Source organism: Cylas formicarius, unplaced genomic scaffold (genome assembly GCF_029955315.1).
Source record: "Cylas formicarius isolate icCylForm1 unplaced genomic scaffold, icCylForm1.1 PGA_scaffold_5__7_contigs__length_24384050, whole genome shotgun sequence".
NCBI classification, from domain to species: domain Eukaryota; kingdom Metazoa; phylum Arthropoda; class Insecta; order Coleoptera; family Brentidae; genus Cylas; species Cylas formicarius.
Genome location: NW_026844341.1, coordinates 8,191,293 through 8,202,748, shown reverse-complemented (window position 1 = coordinate 8,202,748; position 11,456 = coordinate 8,191,293). Strand labels below are relative to the sequence as shown.

The 11,456-nt window shown below is 34.7% G+C and overlaps 1 protein-coding gene across 1 annotated transcript; it reads right to left on the bottom strand.

The window, feature by feature from the left end:
- Window positions 1-220: 220 nt before the first annotated feature.
- LOC132702654 (uncharacterized) lies at window positions 221-10,716 on the bottom strand. Its single transcript, XM_060671433.1, has 4 exons — window positions 10,365-10,716; window positions 8,153-8,398; window positions 3,524-3,686; window positions 221-2,359 (listed from the first exon to the last, which is right to left on the bottom strand). The coding sequence occupies exons 1-4, from the start codon at window positions 10,637-10,639 to the stop codon at window positions 1,964-1,966; spliced, it is 1,080 nt and encodes a 359-aa protein (XP_060527416.1). The 5' UTR covers window positions 10,640-10,716; the 3' UTR covers window positions 221-1,963.
- Between the last annotated feature and the right edge of the window lie 740 nt (window positions 10,717-11,456).

Sequence of the window (11,456 nt, the reverse complement as noted above, 5' to 3'; positions counted from 1 at the left end):
TAAGCAACGCTGCATTGATGCTTCTGCGCCAACTCTGTTGCTTTACAGAGAAATCTAATATTATCCAGTGTTGCCAAATCACATAAATTTTATTAAAAAAAACATATTCATGTCACAGGCATTCACGCTGACTTTTAAAGATGCCAGTTACATGAGTGGTTTGGATTATTGCTAAAACGTTGTGTCTTAATTAAATAAAAAACGGACTTTTAATCGCAAAGAATTTTATTATGATATGATTTTTAATGAGTTTTATTGGATACACCTAAATAATTAGTACTACAATATGTTTTTTTTCTCCAATCTTATAAGTATTATTTTCCGTTATTTAATATATATCCAGTAAATACCTTATACACTTACATTTAACATAACACAAACAGTTTCAATAGTAATAATTTGTAATATGTATATGTACAGATCACAATAAGAATGAAATCGGAACGTTTTCGTATACAAGGCGGTCTAAAAAAATATCCAAGTTTTTGTATGGCGGCGCAAGCTAAAAATTGAAAGTTTTGGTTATGGCGATTAAACGGAGACCTGTCATTGTACTTTTTTATTGTCTGTAGTACTATTGGACATTTTGAAATCAGAGAACTTCTTTAGGCCGCTTCGCACACTGTAAGGCCATCGTTAGAGCACATGTAATTGCAGTTTTAATAGGCAACAAACAAGACACATATAATTCTTTTTAAATTGCTAATACAAAATGCGACATTTTGATTAAAGATGTGTTTTTAAGTAATAATTAACAATAGAAGGCAAATAAATAACTAAAAACAGACAACGATGCATAATGTCGACAGAAATTTCAAAAACTGTAGAGGCATTTATGTTACAACATCCCGATTTACAAATCTATTCAATATGGCTCAAGGTAAATGTGAGTTTAAGCCTTTTTTCCATGTTCTTTTCGAAAATTGCCAAATAATCCGCAAAATTTGTTTTGTTGTTAATTACTTCTTTTTTTATTTATGTATGTTTTTTACAAATATATTTTTTTAAGCAATAGCGAGAAATAGACTGTCGGAAATATATATAAAAAAGGATTTTTTTCCTCTTTTGATGGTATTGAATATTGTTTCACTCCTACCAAGTTTCAACAAAATATGTAAAGCATTTTGGATAACAATGGCGATTTATTCTTCCTTTTCTATGTGTTTAATTTGTCATGAGACACATTTTTGCAGTTACAGTAATTTATTATACATTTGTCAATACTTTTGAAATCTATTCATTTGTAAATGAGATTTTTAGGCGGCCTCTTTTCCCTTTTTTCGCAAATTGTCGAATATTCCACAATTTGTGTTGCTATCAAATATTTCGTAGGTGCTCTTTGGCGCGTTAATGGGCATAACAAATTTGATTTAGTGCGTTTCGCATTACCTACGTATTTCATTAATTTTGTTAAAGCTAGTTTAAATTGTGTATGTTGTTTTTGACAGCTCGTTTAACAAAAACCACACAGTTTTTATGTTTAGTGTTGCATGGTACAAACACTTTCTGAAATAATGTACAGGGTTAGTCCATAACACGTTTTTTTAAGTTTACTAATTCCTTAAAATAATTCATTATGTCGCTGATAAATTAAATTCTTAAATCATTGGTTAAATCATTTTTGTCATTCCTGCAAAGACGATTGAATTTGGGTATAGGGTGTGAAAAATAAAAGAACAATAAAAAAAATAAATAAAAACATACCATAAATATGGCAACGTTGTCTATGTCACCATTGGATCCAGCCTAATTTTCAGGTTTGGTTCCAATAATTCCTGAGATATGTGGCCGTTGTGGCTTTTGACTAACCCTGTATAATAATTATATTCACTCGTACTTTATAATTTTTTTGAAAATAATTGTTTACTTTACATCGAGACGTAATTTGGAACGGTTCCGTTAAAAAACCCATTCATTCTAAAGTCAGGCATTGTCGTAAGTGGCGGGAAATTTACGATTACCTTTACTGAATGCCCTCGACGAAGGCCGTGTCGTCCAAGGTGTGGAGCCAATTGAAAATCATCATGTTCCGTTCGTATTTCGACAACGGTTTTCCCCTCTCCCTCTCCACGTCCATGATGGTCAACGGGAGGTTTTTTCCCGCCCGTTGTTTCGCTGCTCGCAACATGGCGGCGTTGGTGCTGCTGGAAGTCGTCGGCGACTTGCTCGGGGTGGGACTTGATCCAGGCACTGAGAGCCGGGTGGGGCCAGGGCACATGGTAGCCTGAGGGGGCTCAATACTCGCCCGGGCCGTAGATGGGGCAACTTCCAGCCTATCCAAGTTGAACTCGCTTTGCGAAAGTCGCTCTAAGGCTTTGTACGTGGTCAGCAGTCGACGTCTGATATAATTCTGACGAACCTAAAGTGGAGCGAACCGTTAGAACACCGAAAACTTATCGAATAATGTATAACATATGACAAACCTTTGCTGATGACCAGCTAAGAGACCAACATGACTGGGGAGTAAATCAAGTGGGAGGAAAACACGAAGAGGAACATCCAAGTATTAATAATAGCACTTTATTGCCAACCGACTCGTTATACAATAATGACACAGCATCGCCGAAAAGAATGAATACTCTGACGCAAACAAGGTTAGGTTTACAATATAATTTAAATGGAACATAATTTGATGTTTTTGAAGTTTGAAGTTTCTCGAGGTTCACATCAGATGACGCTATGGAAACCGCGTCGGCGTACTGAAAAACAAGTCCTCTATTAAAGCACTTGGTACGACGTACGAGGACGACGGCCCTAAAATGGATCCCTGGGGAACCCCGCACTCAATCCGGTCGTTCATTGTCTTGGAATTATGTTTGAGAGAACTTGGAATCGGTAACAAACCACCAATACCACGAAGAACAAGGTGGTGCACTATCCTCAATATTGCTAAGTCTGTGCTTCGAAGAGGTCATAAAGGAGGAAAAAAAAAGTAAATAAAAACTCAAAAGATAATAAGACAAAACAGCAATAAGGAAGAGAAGAAATATTCGAAAGAAACCTGACAATTGTAAGAGACCAAAAAAAATTACCTTACCAGGTAACCGTGTTTAGTAGAAAGCTTAGTACTTAGCACTTAGCACTTACGCATTGAATAAACTACTCATGAGTAAACTTATATCCAGAAAAGCTAGAGTAGGACTATACAAGGCGGTCGTAATACCCATAGTAGGGGAATCATGGACACTAAACAAAGCAGAATGAAACAGATAAGCAGTCTGGGAGGAAAAAGTACTACGTGTCGAAAAGAACGATGGGACAATACGGATGAGAACGAAAAATGAAAAATTGAAATACCTTTATAACAAACCAGATACAGAATAGAAGAATAGCAAAACTAATTCTTACTTATTGCATCGATTGGAAACACGATCGGGAAGACCAAAAACAAGATGGAAGCAGAAATCGAAATGGATATAGCAAAAACGTGGAGAGAAAATATGGAAAAACTGACCACACACGCCACTGGCTCACTTGGTCCGGGTGTATGATTTATTATTGTTCTATTATAAATTTCACTAACTTTTTTGTTAACGGATCGGATAAAATCGGCGGCAGTGAAGGCCGGCGGAGGCGGTGTACTGCTAGGTTGGCGGGCGTTGCCGCCAGCCGCTTGACCCCCATGCGGCGACGGCAGTTGGGAAGTAGAGGCGATGTCTCCTACCGCCACCCACGTCGAACAGGATCTGCAAAAAAATCAATTAAAATTAGAAAGTCGAAATAAGAAATGTAATTAAGATATCAAAAAACTCCAAACAAAGTTATACCGAAGGAGGCTCGCAGTTTCTATCGTTAAAAATGCTGTTGTGATTTCTAATTTCTCCATACGATCAAGTTTTTTGCTATTTGGGCATTCATTTAAAAGAATGATATTTTATTCGAAGAAAAGTTATACTAATGGAAATGTTTCAGATTGCCCTATTGGTCTAAGAATTAACACAGATTTTGGTCTTAGAGAGCAAGTTCGGTATTATTTTCAAAGGGCATACAACTCCTTGAGATTGCTTTATCCGCATCGCCGTTTATTGTCTGAAGTTCAAAAAATAGCAGTAGCAGATTCTTTTGTGACATTTTGTATGGTGCACGCTTGGATAAAATCGACACAAATAGAATTGAGAGAGTACAAACTATCTGTGGTTTATTTATGGTATAGGGAAATATGATACAGTTTCGCACAAACCAGAGGATGCCAAATGGTTGAATATGCAGAACAGGCGCAGACTGCACTCCTTGGTATTTTTCCATGTCAATATTTTTAATAACAGTCCACCTCACTTAAATAAAAAAACGTATAAACATTAGCTTTAAGGGTCTTACCTCTCCACTACCGCACAGAAAGTCTCTTTCAAATAATCTTTTCTTTCTTTAAAAGTCCTATCATCATTACTTTTTTTAAAAGGAAATTAAGACAAAAATTCTTTAGCCAACAAGCACAATGCAGGAGATTTTAGAGTTTAGTTTTGAGATTTTGCACGCTATTTTTGATTTTTTTTCTTCTTTTGTTTATATTATATGCCATAGTATTTATAATATCTTATTGTATTGAATGTTGAATACAGCAAAATAAATGTATTGTTAGTATTATATTAACTTCATTACAATCCTCATAGTTCAAAAAGTATACAACACCTGGAAAAATAATCTTTTTTATCTTTTACTTTTATCGTAAATTATACATAGTCATTGTTTTTTTAAAGCGCTATACCCACATAACTATAGTAACTAGGTGCAATGAAATATTACCGAGGCAAGAAATTTTGTTCTAATGCAGTGGTCAAAGGAAGACCATCGACCACGACGTGTGCAAAGTTGCTCCTTAGAAATCAATTTTCGACATCAAGACACCTCAACATAGCACTGCCTGGAATGGTAATATTATTTAATAATATAATAATATTAAATTAATATTTAATAATATTAAGCAGGCGATGGTATTAATTCTGATTTGAATAGATTTTACGGAAATGACAATCAAATTGATAATGTTGAAAGTAATATAAATTTCTGTCTAAAGAGCTCGGGAGTTTAGATTTGCCAACTAAAATTTTAAAAGCACTTTACAAGCAAGTTGAAGGTTGCATACAGTCTTCTGAAATTAATTTATGGAAGTCGTCACAGAATACTCTAGCGTTATCACAGTTTAATTATAGTACCAGTGAATTCGTGCCTTGTCTAGGTACTATAGGTAAGTATCGTATTCAAGAATTTCAAAACTCTCATTTTATATTGGCATATAGAGTTAGGCGTAGAACTAATATTTCACCATATCTGGTTACATCAGACTGGTTGTAAATACGATTAATCAAGATTTCAATAGGCTTGACCCGTCAACAAATAAAACCACTATGAAACTTTCGCAAAATGAATGTTATTTCATTATGTACACACCCTGTATAAGGTGCCTTTCACGGCCGCCAAAATGTCAAATCATGACAAACTTTGGTAAATATTTTTGTTCAAATATCTCGCGCACCCTGTATAATGGGCAAGAACTGTAAATATGTAAATTGTAGCTCTCGACCCAGTTTACGATACTGTTTAAACCAAATTCTTTTGGCGTTTTAAATTTAAAAGAATAATTTACCCACAAAAAAGCAAAATTTTTATGATTATTTAGAATTTTTGCCGAAAAATAACACACCCTGTATATAATGTATATAATAATTAGAGGTCCTGGTCCAGAATTTTTCCAATAGAGTAAATGGTTTTCGAGAAAATAATTCTTGCAGCACACCGTAATAGTGAATGACGTCATCGCGACTGGACGGGACGCAAGGAATAACGATTTTCATATTGATTTTTTTCAAATATGTCGAGCAGCATAAGTGATAGACGAAAACAGTAAATACAAAAATTGTAGATCTTGATGCAACCTATAACACTTCTTGAATTTTGATTTACGCCAAGTAATTATCTCTGCAAAAAAAAACAATTTTCAGGATCTTTTAGATTTTCTCTATAATTTCAAAACCGAATAAATAATAATCGAATAAATGCATACAATGAGAGTTATAGTACCGGATCTTCCGCATCTGCTCTTTAAAGAAATTTGGCGATCGGATTAATGGTTTCCGAAAAAAATATTTATTTTTCTGGGAAACAAAAAAATCCAAAAAAAATTGCAAACATTTTTACAAAACATTTCGCCATATTCCATGACGTCCAGTTTCAAGAGTTTAGATATGGGTGGAGACTTCTCTGCTAAATTTGAAGTTGATAGCTGCAAATTTAAGACACCTGTTATACTTCTGAAAACATTAAATACAACAGTTTTAGCTAGTTCTGGTCAATTACTATTACAAGGACACCCCAATGTCCAGTTTTCTTAAAATACGGGACACAACCTGTAAATTTTTGAAAATTATGAAGAATAAAGGTTTACAGCCCTCGATCTCGTGGATCGTTTAAGACTTTTTCCAATTGCATAAACCATTTTCGAGAATTGACTTTTTTCTTGAGCCCTTGCAAACGCGATTTTTTATTTTTTAAAAATACTTCTCGAGCCCCCCAGCTCCTCCATTTTCAATAGGTTTCGTCACGGCGCTAGGCTGCATATTTGTGCCTAATTTTAAATAGCAAAAAAAAAGATGGCCGACGAGGTTCGAAAGCGGCCATTTTTACATATCTTGTGCATCCAGTGGACCGTTAAAAAGGAGCAAAATTTTGCTCGAACCGTTCCGCTGTAGGCCCCATGCATAAACTAGGTTGCAATAAATCATTATTAAAAATGCAAAATTTGTCAATGTTTTTAAATTAAGAACATACTGAAACATGTAAAAACAGTATTGCTTTCTTTCAAGAATTTTTGATAAAGGCACAATATCAGATGTTTAAAAGAAATTCTATTTTTATTGCAATCGCTTCAAAAAAATAACGAAGTTTTTCTACTTTTTAAATGGCTTAGTAGGCATTGAAAACAAATGCCGCTTTAAGTATTTGACAACGGATGTCAGTTCTGTTAATTAGTTTAGACCTGTACATGCCATGTAGAATGTTTGTGTTTTTTCTGCGATTTGACAAGAAGTGACGGGATAAGTACCATTAATATTTAATTTTTCAAATTCTATAGAGTAAAAAAATATGAAGGCCAACGAGTGCCAAGCAGAAATATATATTTTTTATTAGGCAAGGGTGTAAACTACTAAAAACTGTCAGCCAAAAATGTCGCAAATAATCGCAAAACTTATGCCAGTTAGAAATCTCAACCTCTGAGTGATAAAAATATTAACAATTAATTTACTCTTAAAGTTGTTTATCGCATGTATTGCTTGCGCAATGAGCCAATTATAATGAATTATTTTTATACATATTGTTTTCATTTTATACACACGTTTAAACTCAAAATTGCAAGACTACTTTTGTTTTTAGAAATGTACGAAATATCGAAAAAAACGTTGTTTCAATTTTGGAGTGTCTCTAGTAAGAAAAACCTTGTAGAAGAAATATTTAAAATATTTAAGTCTTTACTCGTGGTATTATATTATATCGTTCCACAGATATTATTAAACATTGTGTTCTGTCTATTGGGCAGCTCTCTGAGGAGGACCAAGAGGCACGTCACAAAGATTGTCGGCGATATCGCGAGCATCACACCCAAATAAAATCGCGCATTGCTATGAATAAAGACTTGATGCGAATGTTATTAGTGTCCTCTGACCCCGTTATAGCCAGTTACCGACCAAAAACTGTAAGACCAAAAAAACCACTATCACCTGATATATTGGCTCTACTTAAAAACCCAGAGCTTCCATGCCTTAGTCATTATTTTTCGGAGACCTCCGAATATGACTTTGAGTGTATGGATAGTGAGTCTGACATGCCATGACAGCGAGAATGACTAAAATTATAATTTACCTAGCGGGTTTCAGGGTTAAAAAAAGTATGTATTGTATTATTATTTACCAGCAATGTATAACAATAATAAATAATAAACAATTTTAAGCTGGAAAATAATCGAATTAATGCAACCTAGTTTGGGCAATAGTGCGTTCGGAAGTTATAGTTGAAAAAGTCAGGTAACAGAGAACCGGAGAACGGAAAACGGACAGACAAAAAATAATTTTAGTTCGGGATAATTTTTTTATCAATGTTGTTGTTTTTAACGGTTCCGTTTTGAAAATAATCTGAAATCTGAAAACCGCGATTGACTTACCTGGAAGTGTGATCGAGCCGGGCATTTTCCAATAACAATCCCGATCTCTGTAACGAGTTGAGTGCCAGTTCCGAAACTGCGTTTCTTAGTCCCTGGGCGTTCGGGCAATCATCGGGAGAAGGCAGCTGACTAATGTCGCTTGTGCTGAAACTTTTTTGAAGACCCACGGCCGAAGACAGAGCCCCGCAGCTTCTGATGAGCTCGGTTTCTTCTTCAAACCAGAGAATTTCCGGAATATCGGCGGGTCTTCAAAGAAAAAGTTTGTATGGAGTTTTCTAATTGCTAAGCTACAAATATGTTGTTCTCCAATAAAAAAATGTTGAAGCTGATTGAAGAACAACATAACAAACTAATAAAACCAAAGTATAATTAATATAACTCTCATTTAATTATGCTGCCCTGTGAGCGCATCTCATCTTCTCACCAACCACTCGTCTGGAAACAAGCGGAAATCAATCAATCTGATCAAAGTCAGCAACTGCTTATTAATAAAACGCGTACAGTATTTATGCTTCTCAAGTTCATCTGTCGAAGCCGATTGTATACCAGAAAAATATAGGGGCATTTCATTTTGATGCTAAAATGTTGTTTCTTGCAAAAATAATTAATAAATTTGTTAATTATACAAAAACTTTTGAGTGATTTTATTGTAATTATATAAGTATAATGAAAGTATACCTAATTTATAAATTGAACTAAAAAGTAGGTATATTTAATATGAAAATATATAAGTATATAAAATTTAAAAGTCAATAAAACAAAAATATACACAAATAAATATTTTTTATTAGAAATGGTTTGAATTTAAAAACCCATCAGTAATAAAATCTGTATTTTTTTTTCGTTTTTCAAATCTTCTGGATTATAGTAAATTTGATATTTGTAAAAATCTTTTTCCATTGATGGTATTGCAAAAGAAATTAAGGTATTGTAAAATAGAAAATTATCTTTCTCCTGAAACAAATAATAGGAAACGTTGTTAGGAAATAATTTGGATTAACTGTGGTTAAATAATTCATCGTTAAAATGATTTTTATACAGTTTTTCTTTAAGTTTGCAAATTGTCGTTATGTACTTCCGTTATTAAATAATAACAAAATAAATAAATTAAAGTAATTAAGTTAAAAGTAACAGGCTGCACTTATACAATAACACCAATGCAAAGGAAACCCTTAATACTACTAAAAACAATAAAAAATAAAAGTAATTAAATGAAAGGGCAAGGCAAAAGCTATCAGAGAAACATAAATAGGTATTTACTTCGAAATTATTCAACCCACGTAATTTTAATTATATTAAATTAGATTTCTGAAATTTAGATCTTCTTGAGATTCAACAAACTCGCATTTTTACACCTTTCATAATAATAAAATTTACCTCTGAACTGGGTTATATAACCTTTACAATACAATACTTATATACGTTGTCACTACATGATGCAAGTCAGTGTTATCCTTTTGCATTATTTGGTACTGTATTGTACATAGTTTTTTGTATCAGCTCTGAGCTTACAGTTGAAGATTTTAAGCCTTAAAGTTCTTTGTGATATACTTAATATTTTATTCATTACGCTGTCACAAGGTAGGATCTGCCACAAGGTTATAATCGGAATTGTCAAAACATGTAGCAGAATAACTTCAATTCGAAGTTCAATATTTCAGTTCAGTGTTTAGTGACAACCTCGATGCCGACAGCATTTTCTAAAATCATCCTATTTGCGAACTTCAGCTAGAAATTTTTTTTCCTAAAAATAACGAAATAATAATACCTTGGCAACAATTAGCAATTAAAAAATGATTAAACCAAATTCTTTTCATCTTTTATTCTTTAAATAAGAGAAAAAACTGTTCATTTACTACGAAACTAAGTCAATAAAATAATTCTAAAGAAAAAAATCCTTACAATATAGTTTCAAAAGGAATGATGCTGATCTTTCGATCTAACTTTGTCTATTCCTTTCAATTATTTCACGCCTCTTGTTTTTCAAATATAACTTGGTAAAATGACCGCTGTTGTCTCTTATAGAGTGTTTATTGGTATTTGCAATTTTGAATAATGATTAGCTTTGATTTAGGTTAGGTAGCACCTTGACATACAGTTGAAACAGAAGCAATAACGAAAAAAATTCAACAGTTTTAAAATGTAGGCAGCGGCTTCTAATGGCGGCAATACAAGTTTGATTCCCATACATTTTATATACTAACAACCCCACCTGTTTTGGTTCCTGGTATCCGGGTTAGGGCTCGGTCCCCTGAGACTGCCGTCGCACTTGTTCAAGTTCAGCAATCTCCGTCCGCCACAGGCCGCGTTCTCAGACGCGACCGAGCTGACCGAAAACAGCGACAAGTCCGTGGTGACGCTCTCGTGGCTCGGCGACCTCAAAATGCGACAGGCCACGGTCAGTACCGGCGTTTGGGGTGTCAGTTGCTGGGTTTCGGCTGGGGCGACGGTCTCCGAGGTCATATCCGTTTTGAAACACTCCACCATTTGGGTTTGTTTACCACGGGACGCGGAGAGGAATCATCGGGTGGGAAAAAAAGATTAATGTTGGAGCGTGGGGGTGGGAGATCAGGCGCAATGAAGTCCGGGGGTTGGCCGATCGATATAACCTAGGGCAGGGACGGCTCTGGGGCGTTTTATTGTTTTTTAATTAAATGCGAAACGTATCGTTTCAGTTCTGCGGAGACCCAGTAAACAACATTACAGCAGCAAAATAAAATGCACGACAAACTGTAGCAAAAGGCTTTAATGAAAATAACAGAAGCCCCATTTTTATTTGCAAAGCATTTTTACAGAAAATGTTGCTACCCTAAAAGTAATAGTAATAATATATTATTCAACAAGTGCGGTAAACGGCATTTGAGTCACGAGTTTATTTCACACGGGCGGAGCGAATGTTTAATAAACGAGTTACTTAAAAAGTTTACCAGACGTGTTGCATACTATACTTTTTCTACGACCGTCAATTTCAATCAATACGAATACATTCACTGACATAACCGTCAAAATTAACAAACGTCAAAATTCAAGCCGTGCGGTAAAATCCCCGAAAACATCCGATTGCTCCCAAACCCATGCGGTAATATCTCGGAAATATCCGAAGGGCCTCGGATCCGTGGGACAAGAACCTCATGTGGTAAAGTGACGCTTCCCGCACGCTAGATCCGGAGTAGAACATAGTATATTATGCAATAAGTGCGGTAAACCGCATTTGACTCACGAGTGCTTAATAAACGAGAGAGATAAAGAGTTTACCACACCTCTTGCATACTATACTTTTTCTACGACCGTCACGAAAAAATCA